Genomic DNA, 19,794 nt, shown 5'->3' on the forward strand with positions numbered 1-19,794 from the left:
TACTTCAGAAAAATTTGTTACAAACAAATTTTCTTTTAAAATTTCTGAACAGGCATAATCCCTTAATGATGATAGACACTAATATGTATCTATTACTAATGCAACAGTATAATACCTAATATGGTATAAATAATAGTTAACTAATTAAAAATTTTTGTATAATTTTAAATGTTAATACATCAATTATAAAATTATTAAATAGTAAATATTTACTAATATTACAACAATTTTATTTTATGTTTTACATAAGTTAAGAAAATTTATGCTTATTCAGGAAATAGTTTCTCGTAATTAGAACGTGCGATGCCGTTAAAAATTAAGAGGACTAATTGGGCAAATTTCTGTTCAATTATTGGTTTAATAGTTCTAACAACATCTTTTTTACTGCTATCTACAACATTTGTAAGAACTTGATGCAATTGTCGTAATTCCTTTCCAGTTTCAAGAAACGTATATTCAAAATCTATGTTAAAGATATTTTCTTTTACTTTTGCAGCATATATTTCTTTTTTATTGTTCTTGGTTACTACTTTTGCGTCTATGTCTATTTGTAATGACACGTTAGCTGTAAAAAAAAACACATATTTTGGTATTATTAACAAAATAAAATAAATTGAGCTTAGGCTAAGTTATATCATATTTCTATATTTTATTTTAATAGAAGATTAATATAATAACATTTTACATACCCTGAATGTTAACTGGTCCCTCATGAACAACAGGCACCAAAATGTGTATGTCAAAGTTATACAAAGCGTTTATGGTAAGATTGTTGAATGTGACATTAAAACTAAAATGGAGTCGGTCAGAATCTACGTGGACTGAGCTTATGACGTAATCACAAAATCTCGTTATTACTACATCTTGGAGGTAAAGTTTAAGCTCTTTTGTATCATAGATAACTGCTTTCTTAACAGTTAATGGTGCGCCCGGAGAAACATTAAATTCCGGAAATCCTTCACAGACTTTATCTTTTACACTGTTGAGATTCTCCGCGATGCATTGATTATAGTCAGGATTTTTGCGGCCACAAACACGAATGTAGGAAGCTGTAAAAAACATTTAATTTATTTTGTTTAATTTGCAACTTTAAATTAAACTACTCAGGTAATATAATAACATTGATAATAGTTACAATCTTAAATTAAACCAAGATAAAATAAATTTGAATTTAGTAACAATAACTGATATATTTTTAACTAAAATAAAATATTATGTAAACTATTCTATTTGTTCTTATAATATCTTCTCATAATAAATTTTTATTTATTCTGAAAAGAAGTATGCAATTACTCGTATATATCGAAATTATTGTCGCTTTTTTGTGATTCCGATTGATTAATTCACTGCGCTTACTTTGTGAGTGCCTGCCATCGCGGAGATTGTGCTTTTGTTATTTAAATAAGTAAAATAATTAATTATGTAATGATTATATTCATAATAATTGTAATTCATTATGCTAAAAAGAAGATATGTAATATTTTAAGGAAAGAAAAAAAATAAAAAAAGAGAAAGAAGAAAAAATTATTTAAAATAAAGGATGAAAGAGATTGAGGATAGAAGAGCAATAGAAAATGGGCAAGAATACAAAAAGATTTTCTTAACTCTTATACATAATACATGAATTTAGATCTATACAAAAGAATAATGTTAAAAAAGAGCCGTTTTTTGCCTATCACTGGAAACGTAAAAAATATAGAAAATCTTATAAATTTCGATCTGCTGAACACGTTGATGCTATCAATTTTCATTAAAAATGTTGGATATATCATTCTTTTTCAGATTAAATTCTTATTTTTTATCCTCTCTCTGATGTGTCATTTTTAATATCTCATTATAAAAAGGAAGTATACATTTTTTACTCACTCGCGTTAAATTTTGCCGATTGATATAACTGTTTTAAAATATAATTTGCTAATAAGTTAATTTTAATTTGCATTAAAAATAAATAAATTGTCTAAGTGCACTTAGTTTATACAAAAGTAAATAGATAAAACAATAATTATGTTTATCAAGTAATTAAATATAACTTGATTGACTGCAAACATAAAAATCGCAATAACATTTAAATGCTCGGCAAGCAGGCCAATTCAACGACATATCTAGACCAAACTTTCTGTCTACGAAGTAAAGCTGGAATCTTTCGTAGCCGATACCTTACCATGGAGAAAAAAAAGAGATACTCTTAAAGCACTTTGTTTAAAACTACCAACTTTTAGATTTAGGATAAACTCGGGTAAGATGGCCATAGTTTTTCAAAATGCAAAAAAAGCACTTTCATTTTTGTTATTTTTTAATAATGTTTGACATATTACTTCACTAAATCTTAAGGATAATAATACTATTGAATTTAAAGAAAAAACACTTATTAGAAATCTAATATTAACAAAATATTATAACATATGCATTGGCCATCTTATCAAAATTTTAAGGAAAAGACGGCCATAGTATTATGGGACAGTTGGCTATACACGTTCCATGTTAAAAATGAATGTAATATTTTCTGTGTGATAAATAAAACTTATAATTTTATAAACATTTCTCTACAGTTACAGTTTGAACTGGCTGTATTAGTTCAAGTTTATCTTTCTTTTTCCAATCCTCAAGAGAGAAAGACACAACAATGAATTAGTACAATCAGTTCAGATAAAAAAAAAACAGGCCTAATATTTAGATATACAAAACGCGTTCGGATATATTCGTAATTGACGATACGTTATTTTGACGTAATATGGTAATGACGTATCATTTTAGTATCAAAAGTGATGTCGTAATTACGTTCCACTTAAATCACATGACGTCATTTTTACTAAAATCACGCCTTTTTCACGTCATTTCGAAGTTGTCTTGTTAGGTATAAATGAAATATCACTGATACATCTAAATCAGTTTATTGGAACACGTTTCTAAGACGAACTTTATTGAAACACGCACTATTTTACGCCTATTATAAAAATTAAAAATAGATTAATAAAAATTAAAAATATTGATTTTTTAATTGTTATTCAAGACGATTAAGTTAGCTCTTCTTGAGTTGCTGCTTATTATTGTTAATATATAAATGTCACGATATTGAAGATTTTAAGCTTTAAACACTAAACTGCATTGCCTACTTTAAAGAATAACAATATTATTATTATACAAACGCAATTGAGATATAGATTATATAACATATCATATTGTTTAGAAAAAATAAATTTGTATATTTCTGAAGGATATTTTGAAAAAGAAGAATATCAAATAACCAAATCTGTTGAAAGTAGATCTTGCAAAATGTTGCTACATATCTGATTAGCAAGAAAAATACAAATTTAATTGCAGAATTTGATTCATTAAAGGATGTCAACAAAATATTAGCATTGTATAACAAAATCTGTAGAAGATTCTGACATAATTTGACAGCAAATTACAAGCAAATGTATTCTTATAAGTAGAGAGCAAATTAGTGGCAACAATCAAACAGAATCTGCGCAATTCAATTTAATGGCAGATTGGTAACAGAAATAGAGCAAATCAGTATAGTGTTATCACCAAATTGTCAATAAAAACGGAGCAAGATCTGCACTGATTGAGAATATAATTGTCGTGAGAAAGGAAGATTCCCTTTCACCTGTATAAAATTTGTCCAATCTTCATAGAACTTAAAGTCTATATAATCGAAGCTTGGACGTATCATGTTTCTGTATTGTCTTGTGCAAGACGATGTAATGTTACATAAAGCTTCTTCAGTGTAAATTTATTATCGGTAACGGTATGCAAAACCTGCTCGCTTTTCGTTATCAATTTAATGTTTGGTTACATGCGTAGACTTTGTTAGCAAAACATAAATTTATTACTGACATAGATGATCCCGGAATTGTCATCAATCTTTAAGCGAGTTTGATATTAACTTGATGACAATTTGCCCCACATAATGTGACAAGCTTTGTGCAGTATAGAAAGCATTAGTAATTATTAGTATATATTATTGTGATAAAAATAAGAAGATTTCTTACGCAATTCTGCTGCAACAGATGTTGCAATAAACACGAAGATAAGAATTTTAGCAGACATTTTAGCATACATTTTTTAAGAGTATAAAAAACTGTTCACGACTTATTTTTAATACTAAATAACAGTCATATTATATCTTAACAGAAGCAAATAAAAATGAAGACTAATCCACTGTGAGACTCGATCATGTATTTATACTAACGAATATCCCGTATGCATATGTGTTTTTATTCAGTTTGATTTGATACCTGTTTTTTTGTCCTTTCACTGGCAATGACTTGCTAAATATTTAAATGCAAAATACGAATTTTATAAGTAGTTAACACAACTTAGCAAGTATGAATAATGTATGATTTTTTTTAACTGCGACGTGACATACTAACTTTGTTACGAAATTTTGTTTTCACGAAATCTTAAGCAACATCAATTGCGACATTTATTAATGTATCAATTAAGCAATTATTAATTATTGAGTTTACAACAAACATTTATTGTATACATCATTACTTGACCACAATTGATAATTTGATCTTTTTATCAACAAACTAAAACTATTCTTGTGGGGCGACAAGAATCACTCATGCAACCTGTTTTGTACATTAACATTATACATACATTCAACATTTATCACTCGAAGTCTGCAGACTTTTAATTTTTACAATTTTTTTACATCAACTTTTGATGTAATCCTTTCCATGATTTTGACACAATCGTTACGTCTATCTATTTATATTTCTTTGAATGTTCACATCCTAGTTTATTGACTCGTAATGTTATAAGTTATTTTTATTGCTGACGAAGATAAAGTAAATTGAAACGTTCAGTTTACTTAATGATTAAATGGAAATAAATTTTAATTAAAAACGTACATCTTCTTTTTGCTCGTCATCAATCTTTCTTTTTTTTTTATTAATTTCATTTCATCTTTATCATACTTTAGGTTTTCTTCGCGCTGCTTTTGCGTGCCCAAATCCTTCTGGCTTGAATGATTCTGCGCAATACGCTCTTTCACTTTCACTCACCTCCCAAGGTGAGGCTCTCCGCCTAACAACGTTATTTATTTATTTTTTGTCGATGCGCCGCAGTTTCGCAATTATTATAGTCCGTTTTTTTTGTTCATTATTGCGGCATTGTAAAAGTATTAAAATAAAAAAGAGAGTTACGATAACCATCAAAGTCTCGTATCATTTTCGGTTTCCGTCACAGCACGGGTGTTAAAGCAGCAAATTAATATGCGTACACATACGCGACGGCACAAGCCGATACAATCTTCATCTCACATGTTTTAAAATTTTTACTAAAAGAGATATTGTTTTATCAAAAAAATTTTTATTTTTATAATATAAAATATAAAAATATCATGTGATATTCACTCGTTATTAAAAAAAAAACCTTCAAACCCGTATTAAATTGAATTCTTAATTTCCTTCATCCTTTATTTAAAAATTTTTACTTTCTTTAACCTTTTTAATTCCGTTTTCCTTTCTATTTTATTTTTATTCTACATTCCTTCGATTCTTCTTCCTTCCTACATTGTTTTATTCCTCCTTTTTTTTAAAATAAAGCACAAGGTATCAATTTTTCATAATGATAATTTTTACAACAATAAATAAAAACGTTTAATAAAACGTTATCTGAAACAATTATAAAATCGTCTAAAGAGAAAAAAAAATCGTGTTGTATTTTAGCGCAATATACAACCGGTATCCTCTTCGTTTCTCTATACATCATCGGCGAATGCGTCAAGCTGCGTGACGGTATAATTTGCAACTCGCGTTGGTAAATATCACCAGGTTATCCAAAATCGATGAATCTAGCTTGCCGCACGGCCGATTGGTCATTGCCAGATGATCCCATGTTTTCCGCGTTCATACCGTTCAAACCGAAATTTTTACAACTGTTCAGGTTAACACTAGAACTACGGTAAAATTTTTCACAAAAAACATGCGATTGGAAAAATCATGTTAATTAGTTCCTTTTAATTAATTAGTTCCTTTTTTTCAACTTTTATATAAATAAACTTCATGCACAATCACAAAATTACAAGATTCTACAAGCAATAGATTAATTATAAAGTTAATACGAAAAACTGAAATGGTTATTTTGACCGCGGCCGTCGTTCTAGTGTTAAGAAAATCAGTCGTCAGTACTGCTACGAATGATACATCACATGAATACGGCTATGCGAGTGCCAGTCTGTGTCGAAAACGTGTACTCGACAAGATTTGCTTGGCGACGACGGTGATGATGACATTTCTCACATGAAATTTTCGAGAGTTAGACTTTGAGTCGCGATATCTCCGCTCGTAGGACACGGAGAGAAAAAATGAAAACACTTTTATTATTCCATTTTATCCAAGCTATCGATTGAGACTACTCAGAACTTGATCGGTTCAGCCGTTACTAAGATAGAAGGTAAAGAGACATAGTCTCTCGCTAACGCGTTCATTTGGAGCGAGTCGCGACCGCGCCTCTTGATCTCGATCTCACGCGTGTCGATGCAAGCCGGAAGTAGCATCCCACGACGTGAATACAAATCCGACCGATCAATTTCCTTGGGCAGCAAGGAGAATGGACCGGTGCAGGTGTTTCGTTTTCGACCCGCTCTCGCATTTGCATCGGACTTCTATCGTGATGCAAAATCCGTAGCTCCCTCGTTGTTGTGTATGTGTGTATGCGTGTATATATATATATCGTATCTACGCGCGGGCGTTTACGTCGGCTGACGATGTGCACCTGCGACTATTTTATGTCTTCCCTGGAAAAGCTGGACACTAAAACCTAAACGCGGTTATCCATCGTCGATCCGTTGACTGCTGATTACTGACGTCAGTGGCGCAGCTAGAGATTTAAGATTAAATTAGCCTATGAGAACAAATGCTGTTTTAGCCTGGTTTTTTTTTTACTCAATTTTATAGGTTAAAAATCTATAAAAATTTTTGAGTATTATTTTGGGAACATGAGGACACAATTTTCGTTTTGATAACGATCCTTTAATCAATTTAGACAAATAATTTTTAAGATTTGCAACGTTATTTGTTAAAAATATTTAAATAAATACGTATAATCACACATAAAGTATTTTTTTCTCTAATCCTTAATTAAGATAATATTTCTATATCCATTATGTTTCCTGAATTTTTCAATATTCATATGATTCAATCTTTTCTTCCTAGCTACGCCATTGAACAGGATGCGTTTAAGACGACACGTACTGTACTGTGACTCGATACAGCACGAACCTCTCGTCCGTTTTATTTGGAAAATTTGCAAAATGAACGCAATCCACGGGCGAGATGTTACGCGGTCTTTCAACTCGCCATGCTTACCGGACTTACCGGATTTACCGGACTCTTCGTGATTTGTTTCCAAATAAGATCGTGGATATCTACACGTGCACCGAGATGATGCATCTTGAAATGATGCATGTACTGTGGAAGCCAAGGTTTTAATGTTTATAGCGAATAGTTCAGTCAAATGTAATTTAAAGAATTTTCAAAGATTTTAATGTACGTAGTAATTCAGCGGTCCTTACTTTATTTTATAAAAAAAGGGTCCTGTAAACATATGTCTTAAAGGGCTTTGTTTTCAAAATTTAAGGTGTCAAAACTGAGAAAGAATTATCAAAAATTTAGAAATCTAGAAAGCACAAGGAACGGTCAAGACTGACGAGCTTTAGATATGTTGTAGAACATTAAAAAATATTAGACTTATATTTTATTTTACCTGCTTATCTTAAAGTTTAGGAGCTAAAATACCCTCTAAATCCCCTATAAAATAATACATTTTTTTTTGTTTTTAGTGAACATCTTTGGAAATATGATATGAAAAAATTTTATAATTTTACAATTATAAAACTTTTGTATAAAACATTTTTGTATGAAATATTAGGATATATGTTTATAAGTTCTTTCTTTATAAAATAAGCCAAGAAACATTCTCTTAATTTTTTCACACTTGTATAGAAATTATTCTATACATATAGAGAGAGAATATAAACATACATGTGTGACTAAAGAAAAGTGCACATGCGTTAAATTGCAAATATTAATTTGAGATATTTTTCTTGATTAATAATTTAATAATAAATATTTGAATTATTCATTATTTATAAAAATTAAAATACAATCTACTAATAATTAATCTAACAATAAGAACTAATCTCATAATAATAATTGTAAATTTAAATAAAGAGAATAATCATACCGGTAGAAAATAACAATTTTCTAAGCGAATTTATATAAATTTACGAGTTCTCCCTAACTGCCTGTCGCATGTTTGCCACATTTTAAAACGCAGCTGTCAAGTAGAATTAGTAATGTAAGGTCACAAAATTAAATTGCAAATCAATTTAATAATTTTTATGCCAGTAAGTATTTTTACGATTTGTCTATAATTCTATAATTGTAAAAGAAGTTACAGTTTTCGGGATTCGTTTATGATAATTGCATTTGACTTAATCCCTTCATTTTGGAATCGATACGCGAACAACGAGCGACAGATTTGTATCGCCCGTCGATTTGATATGCGTCACGAATTAATCAGCTTTAGCTCGGCAGCAGATTGTTCGACAAGGTTTCGAGTTAGGCGAGGCTACCAAAGTAGTACTATCTGTATGTCTCACGTCTTCGACGCACTCGTCGCGCGTTAACCGATCGGCGTATGCCGTAGCACAGCACGTGTAATTCGACATCGGCTAATCTTGATTCAGCCCGCAGCGGTGGTACCAAATGAGATTCCGTCGGCAAAACCGCGCGCAGACATTCGTGAAAGCGGGAGTCAAGCATATCGCTGAAATCCTGGGAATTCCGGGATTTCTGATTTTAATTCCGCGGCGAAGAGGGCTGGCTCCGTACACGAGATATGAATTCGTTGTTTGACCAACGAGCCTACAAACAATTGTAGGGGGTGATTCACGAAACTCAGCACAAAAAAATATTACGCTTTGAGGACAATAGTAGAAGGATGATGGTAGAATAATAAATTAAAATCGTAAAACTTAGCTAAATTCTCTCACAATGATTCAAAATTATATTAACAAATTTTTATAAGTAATTTATATAAATGACTGTTGCATAAACATAACAAATTGTTTATAAAGATAGTGTATGAGTCTCGTCTTGTCGTGAGTTTCGTCGAAGAAAGAAACTACTTAAAATAAAAAATAATAATGCCGTAATTTTAGTATTGTAATGAATGGAAGTATTTTGTACATCAAAAGAAAAGTTTTACTGTTGTATCGAACATTTTACCTAGATAGAAATCTGAAAATAACTGTTGGACTATTACAAGCATCGTGAGGCACGCTGTAAAAATTTTGATTATTTCATTATAGTAACCAACTTGAGAATCTTACATAATTATTTTAATAGCACAATAATTAGTTTTAGAGAAAAGAGAGAGATTTGTATCTTTAGTTAAATTTTTAGATAATTTAGCAAATCCGTTTAAATCTGTATCCTTTATTGTCTCTTTATGTGTATGTAATTAAATCTATCTTTACGAGCTTTACATGCAATATACATTTGATATGTCTCGTGAATTTTAAAGAAGACGCAGAATAATTGCAATTCAACGGTACTAGACGCTCCTGTTTTCTGTTCTTGTCTACAAAAATGTCTTATTCGCAAATCGATTTTAAATGTAGCGTACGGTCACTGAACTCGTTCTGTATTGTCGAATCAACCGTGTGCCGCTTTAAACTGGACTCGATTATTTGCACAGTTTAAATTTTAACTTGATAAATGTATGAAGGAAGAAAAAAATAAGCATTTTCCTTATTTAATTTTAATTTTTGTGGACCAAAATTTTTCACGCATCAAAAATCTTTATATTAATATTATATGATTTATTTACAATTTATTGCAAATCCAATTGTAAACTATCGCGACAAAATTATTAATTTGTTAAAAATTTATCAATAAAAATTACAAATAAATTTTTTGTTGGAAAGATGTCGTGTGAACACAATGTAATCTAAGTAATTACAAAATATCCAACCGGTGATTTTTTTTTTGCGAAACACTGGTAAAATAAATAAGCATGTGTTATTAACTCTCCGATATATTCCTTTGTTCCTTAATTTTTATAAAGTATAATGATTTGCCAAGTTTATAACGCGTAGTTCACATGTTGAAAGTTGTGAGTTTTTAATAGAATCACGGATATTCAAGGATTAGGATAATATTTGTTGTCACATAAAAATTAGTTAAAAATAGTTAATAGATTGTTGCGTTCGTATTCTGATATCGCAGACGTTTTATATGTATATATATATATATATATATATATATATATATATATATATATATATATATATATATATGGATTCGCGTTGTTTCATGAATCAAACTCCGAATCATACCGCTTTCCAAGTCACGTATACCGTATTTTCGAGCGTGACTAGGCAGATCAAAAAGTAGCCTGTGTACAGAAGGTAGGTGGTATCGCGCAGGTATCACAAAATTCGTATATCATTCGGAATATTTTTATGAATTGCCGCCTCATCCTTTTCTCGAAGAGCATCGAAATCAATCTCCGCAGCACATTCGCAACCTGTTATTCCCTGGCGTTGTATACTTAGGTAACGAGATGTTTCGACCGCCAACCTCTGGAATCGTATTATCGAATTAATTTGTAAATGCAAAATACGATATTTAAACAAGCAATTTTTTTATTCTTTGTTGGATCGATATTTAACAACTTCTGTTTGGTAAATTAAATAAATATATAATTTGGATTTATTATGTTATTTAGAAAAAAATGACTTTTTTGAGATCAAGAAAGTAGGTAATTGTTTATCTTAGTGTCTGGGACGCTGAATAACATTTATCCCGTCGGTCAAATTGTTTTATTAAGTACGTGCTACAATTTTTAAAACATTTACGATTAAAATTGCAAATAGTTTCTATTTTAATGTATAATATTTTGTAATTACTATACATAATGTATTGAAGAAACTCCATTAAAGTTAAAATTAATTTTATTTTTATGTAAAATCAAAATCATCAATACTTTCAAACATACAGGCATTAAAACGAATTTGTTGTGTCGATCCTATGGTTATAAAAATTTACAGCCATTAAAGATTTATTAATACATCTTTTATTCATACTATTCAAATCAACTCGAGAGTTTTCAGGTCATTGAATACTAATAACAATGATTATTAACATAATTTAAAAAATATTTAAAAAATCTTTAATAATTTATGAGTCACAATTTAATTGCAATAGACTATATTAATCATAAATATTTTTTACTTATAATCAATAATAATAAATTTTATTTGAAAGCTAAAAGTTTTAACATCTTAATTTTTATTACAAAACAAAACGTTTTCAACGCATAACATAGTAGTCAAAATACAGTAGCTGTGTCATGTAACTTTAACTATATATTTCTGAAAATTGTGAAATAATAGAGCATTTGATAAATAGAGTCGTATTCAGCGAGAAAACAATACAAAACTTACACTATTATTTTTGTTTTTATTTATTTATTATATATTTTTTAAATTGGATTATTGATACAAAAAAATATATAATAAAAAAGGGAAAAGATACATATTCTAATTAATATCTGAAAATGTTCGATGATTGCATTATATTATCAACGTTTTCATTGGAAAATATCAAGTCCCATCTATTCTCAGAGCAGCTGGACAAACCATTTTAAATTCTTTAAAATTTATTTTATGCAAAGGTGCCGGAATCATTCGCGGATAACGACACGACAGTTTGACGTAACTCCCTACACGATCCCACTGCGCGCGTGCAACTTCTTAATATTAATATTATGTCAGTCATAGCTCGTCCGAGCGGGTACGGCTGGTCAGAGGTGACGATAATTCTTCGGAGACGATCAAGGAGTCCACTGGTGACGGCCGTGGCCGTCGTGTCTGGAATAGTAAAACGCGCTCATAGTCGGATTTGTCTTGATGCGTCAGTCTCCCTTCAACGTTCCATCATCTTCAGCTGCGAAGGCAGACGCGGTATTATTCGATCCCTAAACAGACGACGCGCGCTCATTTTGTGTCCCTGCTTCTATTCACATTTTATGTTTGTGACGAATGCAACGGCGCGTCCCTCGGTTGTAACTTCCCGAAGTACTGGACCCGACTTCTTCGCAGAGTTGCGTACACAGACATTTCATTGACTTCTTATGATGTCGTTATTCCGGCTTGAGTTTGATCCGTATGTGTGCGCGCGTATGTGATTCAGTACCTTAGATTTACTGCAATTTTTTAATTTTTGCTAATTGCAATTTTTGTAACCACTCTTTAAATCTCGTAGAGTTACTCTGAAAGAGTGAAAATTGAGCTTGTGCAATTATTCGAGTCACTTTAATAAATAAATAAAACATTATTTTTATATGAGTTTTATTCAGTTCTAGAGAAACAAAATTTTAATTCTTATATAAAGTGGTAAGTAACTTGAATAATTACACAAGCGCTTAATTTTTACTCTGCGAGATTTAGAAAGTACATTTTTTTCAAGCTCTTTTGACTTTATCGCTGGTCTGAAAATCCTTTTCGAAGAGGCATTATTATCCGCAAAGAAAATGGCGAGCGATAAAAAATTCTTTGATTCATGGATCGCGTGATATTTTTAGAACGACTGAAAATGCATGAAGTTACTCGCAAGAGTCTGTTTGTCTGGCACGCTAGATTCCTTTAGTGCATCTCGAGCAGGGTGACTCAGTAATTCACATAGCAAAAGAGGGAAAGTGAGGGGGCCATCGGCCCTACAGACGTTCGTCAACCATCCTCCATTCACATTCTCGCCAGTTTCCAAACGAATTCATTACAAATACTTTGTTTCAGTCATGAGCCAAAAGCCTCGAGTCAGTCTGATTTCCTTCTGATTCAAGATGTATTAAGCGCTTAATGTCCTCTTTCATCATTGAAGACATTAATTGACCGTGGTCAGAGATAAATGAATTATATGGAACATCTTGATAACTAATGAAAAATATACAGAATTAGAAAAGTTACTTTGTAGAATTTATTAATTACAGTTATTGTTATTTTTCTGAATAAGTTATTATTACGAACTACTCTGAGTAATATGTTACAGTTATATAAGTTATTCACACAAATAACGAATTGTTACTTTATTGCTAATTTTTTGTAATGTCTATGCATTTTATTTTAAATCTTCCATTACTAAATTATTTGTTATACGAAACAATCTGTTACATGCTACATAATTTTATATCTAATAATTAAAAGAAAAGAAGGGGATACTATGGACACTGTGGATATTACAGACGTACTCTTTGTTATTAATTGACGAATTCTAACAATTGTTTATATAATTATTCGTTTAGTCCATTATTTTTTAATGGCGTTAACATGCCAATACGCAATAGCTGACAATTGTTATAAAGCATTTTTACTTTTGAGCACTTCTAAACTTTTTCAAGGTGCATTAACACTTAATTGCACATATAGTTACTATATGTATAGTTACAAATTAGTTACAAATAATTATAGTTAAGTTAAATTAGAGATAAAGAATATTCTAATTTTGTTACAAGTAGCGAGTTACATTTCAACATTGGAAACTACTGTAAATCAGTGTGAGACCCAATCTACATCAATAATCTCAATTCTTTTTTTCTACTCTCTAATTTAGGAAATCTTAAATTGTTCATGAATTTGTCACGACAATATATTTCATTTAATGTATCAAACGTATACATAGTATTACGAGAAATTGTCTTTTTGCATGAAATGATAGTAATTACCTATAATTTTAGAAAATCTGTGCATGTGCACCTGCCAGTAATTCCATTTGTCATTTATATTCGTAAAAGAGCTTGATCGAGGGATTATCGCGACACTTTCCCATATCGGTTCGATCCCGCGAATCCAGATTGTCATCGACGCGAATCACAATTAATTCACGTACCGCATCCGTCATGACGGTCACGTAGCGTCCGACGATGCGTGAGTTTGCTTTACCGCAATCCTGGCCGTGTAAGCGACCACTCCACTGGTGGGGCACATCCGCCCGATCCCGTATCCCCCGTGTATCCACCAATGGGTCTGATCCATCCCATATCTTCGTATCAAGGTATCTGCCCATCCCCATCGTCCTGTGTGTCCGTGTATTTCATGGTATAAAAGCTATTGCGACGGTAAGGACTACCAGCATCGTGCAAAAAGTTGGTGCAGCAAGGTGGATCACCAAGATAGGTGGAAGTGAACCGCTCAATTATACGGATTTTCCGTCAACGATTTTTCGCTCAAACCTGAAAAAAAGGTCGATGTTCTCTGGAGGATTTTTGAGGAAAGACGAGTAATCAGAGAAAGGATTGTTACGAAAGAACTCGAAGAAACGGAATAAAATCAAAGCTAAAATGGCTGGTTGCATTAGCTTCGTTCTGATTATGATCGCGTCGACGATTGCGATGGCGGAATCGAGGGTGATACCGGCTGAGCCTAGTAAGCGTTGCAAATTAAATTTCTTCTATCCTTGTAGCATCTTTTGAAGATTTTAAAAACCACATATTGTAAAGATATTATAAAAGATCTGCACGTTTCTTGGACGTAATATAATTAATAATAAAGATAACAAAACAATAAGATTAAGTATCAAAAAGTATGTTGTAATAATTTGAAATACATTTAACAGTAGTTACTTTAACTCTAATAAAAGAAAAAAACTTTTTTTTTTTTTTTTAAGAACAAACGCTGATGCTAAATAATATGATATATAGATCATAATGGCATCTTCTTATATATAAATTAAAAATCTGTATTGTTTACAGTTTCCATCACGTTGGATTCTTACGGCAACCCTGTAATGTTCTTGAGGGAAAAGAGGACGGTCGTGCGCCCTTATCCGCACAAGACGATGATGTTAACCGGTTACTACAGGCCGATACGTCGCACGGGTAACGGCGGCCAGGCATCGGGCGTCTTCGCGCAAGGAAACGCCGTAAGTGGCGAAGCTTTCTTCGGCGGTGTGCACTCGCCGCATCTCAAGGGTGGACCGGAACCAATCGGGGAAGTGTCCAGCGCTGAAGCACAGGCAGCGCCGGCACACGAAGAAGAGCAGGAGCACGAATATTATCATCATCAAAACGATGTTCATCGACACGAGGAGGAACAGCATCATCACGATGAGCCGCACTATCATCACCATCATAATCAAGATTCTTTCATCCCTCAGGTACGCGCGGTGATGTCGAGATTTGTACACGTTCAAAATATGTGCGAGAATAATTTTTTAATAAATAAGTAAATGTAAGATGTTAGAATCAATCGCGAAAGTTGTGCGAGTAGTAATTTATGGCAAGGATTATTTTAGACGTCTCTCGCTTAAGATTATCAAGTTAGATTATACTCATATAATTTGTACATCCACGAAATTAAACGTTATAAATGTCGACCTGTTTATTAAATGCTTTTGTATAAAATATTACACAGAGATTTGCATTATTACTGCAGGAACATCACGAGTTGGAGAAGATTCCGCTAACCACCGAGATTGCGCAAACAACGGATAAACCGATCATTTCCACGGAGGTGTCCATAACCCGACCGAAAGAGCATCATAAGAAAACGCATAAGACGCCCGTGACTAACGATGCTGATGATGACGACGTCAACGATGACGGCGATGACTATGACGACGACGAGGACAAGGTTGATGAGGAAAATGATGAACCGGCTGTGCCGTTCGTGCCTTTTAAGAAAAGACGCCGTCAGGGATATCCTCATTTGAACAACTTCTTCCCTATGGTCTTCAGCTTTCCGAGACTGGCCACTCGCGCTGGGTCCTCCGGGTCACTTCCTGGTGCCATCACCGCTATCGCGAATAGTTACTCCACAGGAAAAGGCGGAGTCGCCAGCTCGGTAGCCACTGCCTACGGTGGATCTCCAATCGGGTAAGTTATACATATTATACATCTCTTCTGTTGACTTTCTTTATCGAAAAACATGAATTTCAAAAATAAATTACTGCAATGATTAAATACTTTAAGAATTGACTTTATTAAATAATTGAGTACATTCTGATTACGCTGAGTTAACTAGAGTATTTGCAATGAGAAATTGTTTTTAATTAAAGTCGCTACACGAAATAAGAATAAAGACATAAATAAATTTCTAAAAATTAATATTTCTTTTGTACTGATATTTGTTAGGAAAAAACGACGCACGCAGCCATATAAAGAATAATAGCGATCAACATTATTGGCGAGTTGAAAAACTAAGTCCTCCTGGAAGCTTTTAGGATGAAGCTACAATCTCCTTTGGACATCTCGCACGATATTCACGTAGTTGCCAAGTTTTTCTACATATTTTCTCAAATATTTATCAAATATACTTTCAGACATTTAAAGGAAAACAATAGCTAGTTATTCACAGAAATATTTTTGACGCGGAAAAGCAGAAATAGTTTAAGAACAACATTAAATTTGTTTAAGATTGCGCACAATTTATTACGTTAGATATTTTGTTAATGGTAAATAGGGATTAACACAAATCTGCAATCTCTTAATTTTTAAACTATATCGATAAATTATAGTTACACTAGTTTACCATAAACTTCGGATCAGATATTGTAATTATTTGACTTAGCGAAACATAGATGTTCTATTATTTATCTAATTTGAATTGTTCTTAAATCAATACAACGTTGTAATATAAAATTAATTTTATATTCAAGATTTCATGCATTATATTATGCGCCATCAAAATTGCGAGAAGTATACTATAATATAAGTATCTTTAGAAAAGTACAGACGATATATGCACAGTGTAAATTAACAAATAAAATATTGCTAAGCTTACGAAAACACTAAAGCGATATTTACAAGTAAATTAAGCCAAAGGTAAACGAAGAAAAATACAATAGAAAAAATTATTGTATATAAATATTATATAAATAAATATTAAAAAATTTTATTAGAATCAATGCGAAATTATTCAACAACAATCGATAATAATGACTAATTAATGACCAGCAATTAATATTCTCTTTATCTATCTTTTCTTTATTTTCTGTATGCTTCTTATTTTTGTAATATTTCTTTAGATTTAACAAATTTTTTTAAATCCACAAATAAATTAAGTAGAATTAAAAAATATATACATATATTATTAAGTAATCTTTATTTACAGTCCAAGTATCTTATATTTAATATAAAATATCAGATTAAATATTATGTTATATTAATTGTATAAGGTTTAAATATAAATACAGTATTTAATATATTTTATTGTACAATATTATATTTAAAAAATGTAAAATTTATATTTAAACGCAAAATTACTTTAATATCTCTAGGTATATTCTTTATATCGTAATTCTAATTTCCTAATTCTAATTTCTATAATGTTTAAATATTTGTAAATTTTAATTTAACTGCATTTTTTCTGAATTTTTCCGATATAATGTAATAAATAAAGAGAAAAGCTTAATATATAAGTATCTTTAGTAAATAACATTTTTAATGTGTTGCTTTTTCTTTTATCAGGACCGTAAATCTCAATATTTGTTTACTTTTTTTAAATTTTTGTACGATTACAATTTTGGATGCATATGAATATTTTTATAGAGGAGCTATACATCTGATGGTCAACGCTGGTGCGATATTAGTTTGCTCGCTTCTGAAAACGTTAGTCAAGGCGGAAATTGGCCAGGCAGAGAAATTTTACTTTGCAATAAATTGTTTCAAAAGATTGACTGGTGGTGAAAATCTTGGATTTAACAACACCCTGTCGGAGCAAGAGGTGGCCGATCGAAATTATGCTTTACGATTTTATATAAAAGAGCATAAATGTCATCCAAATAAGACGAATCTACAGGAAGTTATGGATTTTTATTTTCAGGTAAATATTTTTTCCTTATGTAATTTTATTAAAACGATCTAAATAAAAAACATTGCTTTTTTTTAATTATTACAAATAAAAATTGAGATTAAAAAAAATTTTACAAACACAGAATAAAACATCATATTCGACATTCTTTATAGAAACGCAAGTCTTTTTTAAGTGCGACATTTTAGTGTATTTTATATATAATATAGTATAATATATATATATATATATATATATATATAATATAGTATAATTTGTATATCTTTCAATTTCACGTGTCTAGTGAGGCACCAAGTCGAAAAAAAGTCGTAGATAACTTGTTATTTTTGAACATTCAATGCTTTCGATAATCTTATAATATTTTAAACTGAGATTTAATTAATTATTTAGTTGTGATCCGGGAAAAGTTCGTTAAAAGTAAAATGTTTAACTATATTGTTTGTAATTGAAAGTATTTTTTTAGAGACTTTCGTTTCTAACGATGATTTAATTTTGGCGATTAATTCTTCTTCATTATTGCCTAAGAAGTTGCTAATAATTTCGTTTAACTGAGCTGGTTCGTTCACATCGAGCTTAGTTTTCAATCTTTTAATGTCGAATTGCAAATTCATTTTTGATATATATACGTATCTTTCACCGTGTCTGGTTATTATTTTCAGGTCTAGTGTGCTTTTCGCTAATACATTATCTGCAAAATGAATACATTGTATCACAACATAATCTGATAAAATCAGTAAAAAACATAATAGTATATAAATTTTTACAGTTTAGTAAAGTAGATTTCTATAAATCTTAATTTTATTTTATTATTAATTTGATACATACCTGTAATAAAATGAATCGGTCCTTTGTGAACAACAGGCAGCAGTACACGTATATCAATATCATACGTGCTATTTGAATAAACGTTTGGGAATGTGACAGTAAAATTAAATTGGAACTTATCAAGGTCTATATGAAAAGTATTCAGAGCAAAATTGCAAATCCCCAATATGTTTGAATCTTTGAGAAATAACTTGGCATTATTTGAGTCAGAAATAGTTATATGATCAATAACGAATGGCTCCAATGGTGGAGACTCTAAATCTGGTACTCCAATACATATCCTTTCGTTTAAATCTTCAATACTTTGCATGATGCAATTATTAATATTTGGATTTTTTCGGCCGCATGCATGAATATAAGGGACTGTAAAAAAATACAAATTATTTTTGTTAACTTGTAATTTTATAATAAAATTATTGAATAAACACAATACTTTATAATATTTTATAAAGTATTGTGTTAATTCAATAATTTTATTACAAATTACTTCGTAAGCTGACAAGGATATGGCCTTAATAGAATTTTAATTTCTTAAGCAAATAAAATTGCGCATTATTTTAAAATAATGCGCAATTTTTATTTGCTTAAGGAATTAAACTCATCCCATTACGGCCATATCATCGTCGGCTTACGAAGTATTTAAAAAATGCAAGATAAAGCGTTACAAAGAAATTGGGGACTATTTCAAAGAGAATAAAATTTATCCGATTATCAATTTGTGCGTTCTATTTAACAATTTCGGGTATTTTTTGAACAAAAGATGTATACACTTTTCATATTTATTTAATATTTATATAAATGGAAATTATGCTAATTATATTTGTGCTATTATGTAAAGTGTAAAATAAATTTTTTTTTTAAGTGGGAGATTAATTAGTGTAAACATCTTATTATAAATCATAATAAATTTTAGCTATAAAAATAATTAGATTTAAATATTAGCAAAATAAGTTAGCACATTCAAAGTTGTAATTAAGTGTGTTTGCAGAGGTATATCGAATGCCGATTTCCGGCCATTTTAACAAACTCTGATTAACTCTAATCGACGGTTAATTCAATTAGCAGACAATATAAATAAAATGGATTCTTGAGATTTAAAAAGTATAAAATGTTCAAGGTTAATGAACGTCTCCGGAAGCATG

At 30.8% G+C, this 19,794-nt stretch overlaps 3 protein-coding genes across 3 annotated transcripts; 1 reads left to right on the forward strand and 2 right to left on the reverse strand.

The window, feature by feature from the left end:
* Positions 1-266: 266 nt before the first annotated feature.
* LOC113003879 lies at positions 267-4,126 on the reverse strand. Its single transcript, XM_039450844.1, has 3 exons — positions 3,996-4,126; positions 690-1,049; positions 267-565 (listed from the first exon to the last, which is right to left on the reverse strand). The coding sequence occupies exons 1-3, from the start codon at positions 4,063-4,065 to the stop codon at positions 267-269; spliced, it is 729 nt and encodes a 242-aa protein (XP_039306778.1). The 5' UTR covers positions 4,066-4,126.
* A 10,030-nt stretch (positions 4,127-14,156) lies between these two features.
* On the forward strand, positions 14,157-16,897 carry LOC105203809 (nucleolin). The gene is made up of 4 exons (XM_011172721.2): positions 14,157-14,443; positions 14,770-15,173; positions 15,452-15,891; positions 16,150-16,897. The coding sequence occupies exons 1-4, from the start codon at positions 14,359-14,361 to the stop codon at positions 16,181-16,183; spliced, it is 963 nt and encodes a 320-aa protein (XP_011171023.1). The 5' UTR covers positions 14,157-14,358; the 3' UTR covers positions 16,184-16,897.
* Positions 16,898-18,155: 1,258 nt separating this feature from the next.
* On the reverse strand, positions 18,156-19,034 carry LOC105206996 (the record flags this gene model as incomplete). Its single annotated transcript, XM_011176443.3, has 2 exons — positions 18,156-18,515; positions 18,653-19,034. Coding segments are annotated over 2 exons (684 nt in total), but the record flags the coding sequence as incomplete, so codon positions are not given.
* Positions 19,035-19,794: the final 760 nt, after the last annotated feature.

This window comes from Solenopsis invicta, chromosome 6, assembly GCF_016802725.1.
Source record: "Solenopsis invicta isolate M01_SB chromosome 6, UNIL_Sinv_3.0, whole genome shotgun sequence".
Classification (NCBI taxonomy): Eukaryota; Metazoa; Arthropoda; class Insecta; order Hymenoptera; family Formicidae; genus Solenopsis; species Solenopsis invicta.

Coding starts and splice junctions, on each gene's coding strand:
- LOC113003879 (XM_039450844.1), bottom strand. CDS start 4,065: ATGTATGCTAAAATGTCTGCTAAAATTCTTATCTTCGTGTTTATTGCA. Junction 1,050..3,995: donor ATCTGTTGCAGCAGAATTGC/GTAAGAAATCTT, acceptor TGTTTTTTACAG/CTTCCTACATTCGTGTTTGT. Junction 566..689: donor GGGACCAGTTAACATTCAGG/GTATGTAAAATG, acceptor TTTTTTTTACAG/CTAACGTGTCATTACAAATA.
- LOC105203809 (XM_011172721.2), top strand. CDS start 14,359: ATGGCTGGTTGCATTAGCTTCGTTCTGATTATGATCGCGTCGACGATT. Junction 14,444..14,769: donor GGTGATACCGGCTGAGCCTA/GTAAGCGTTGCA, acceptor TATTGTTTACAG/TTTCCATCACGTTGGATTCT. Junction 15,892..16,149: donor TACGGTGGATCTCCAATCGG/GTAAGTTATACA, acceptor GATATTTGTTAG/GAAAAAACGACGCACGCAGC.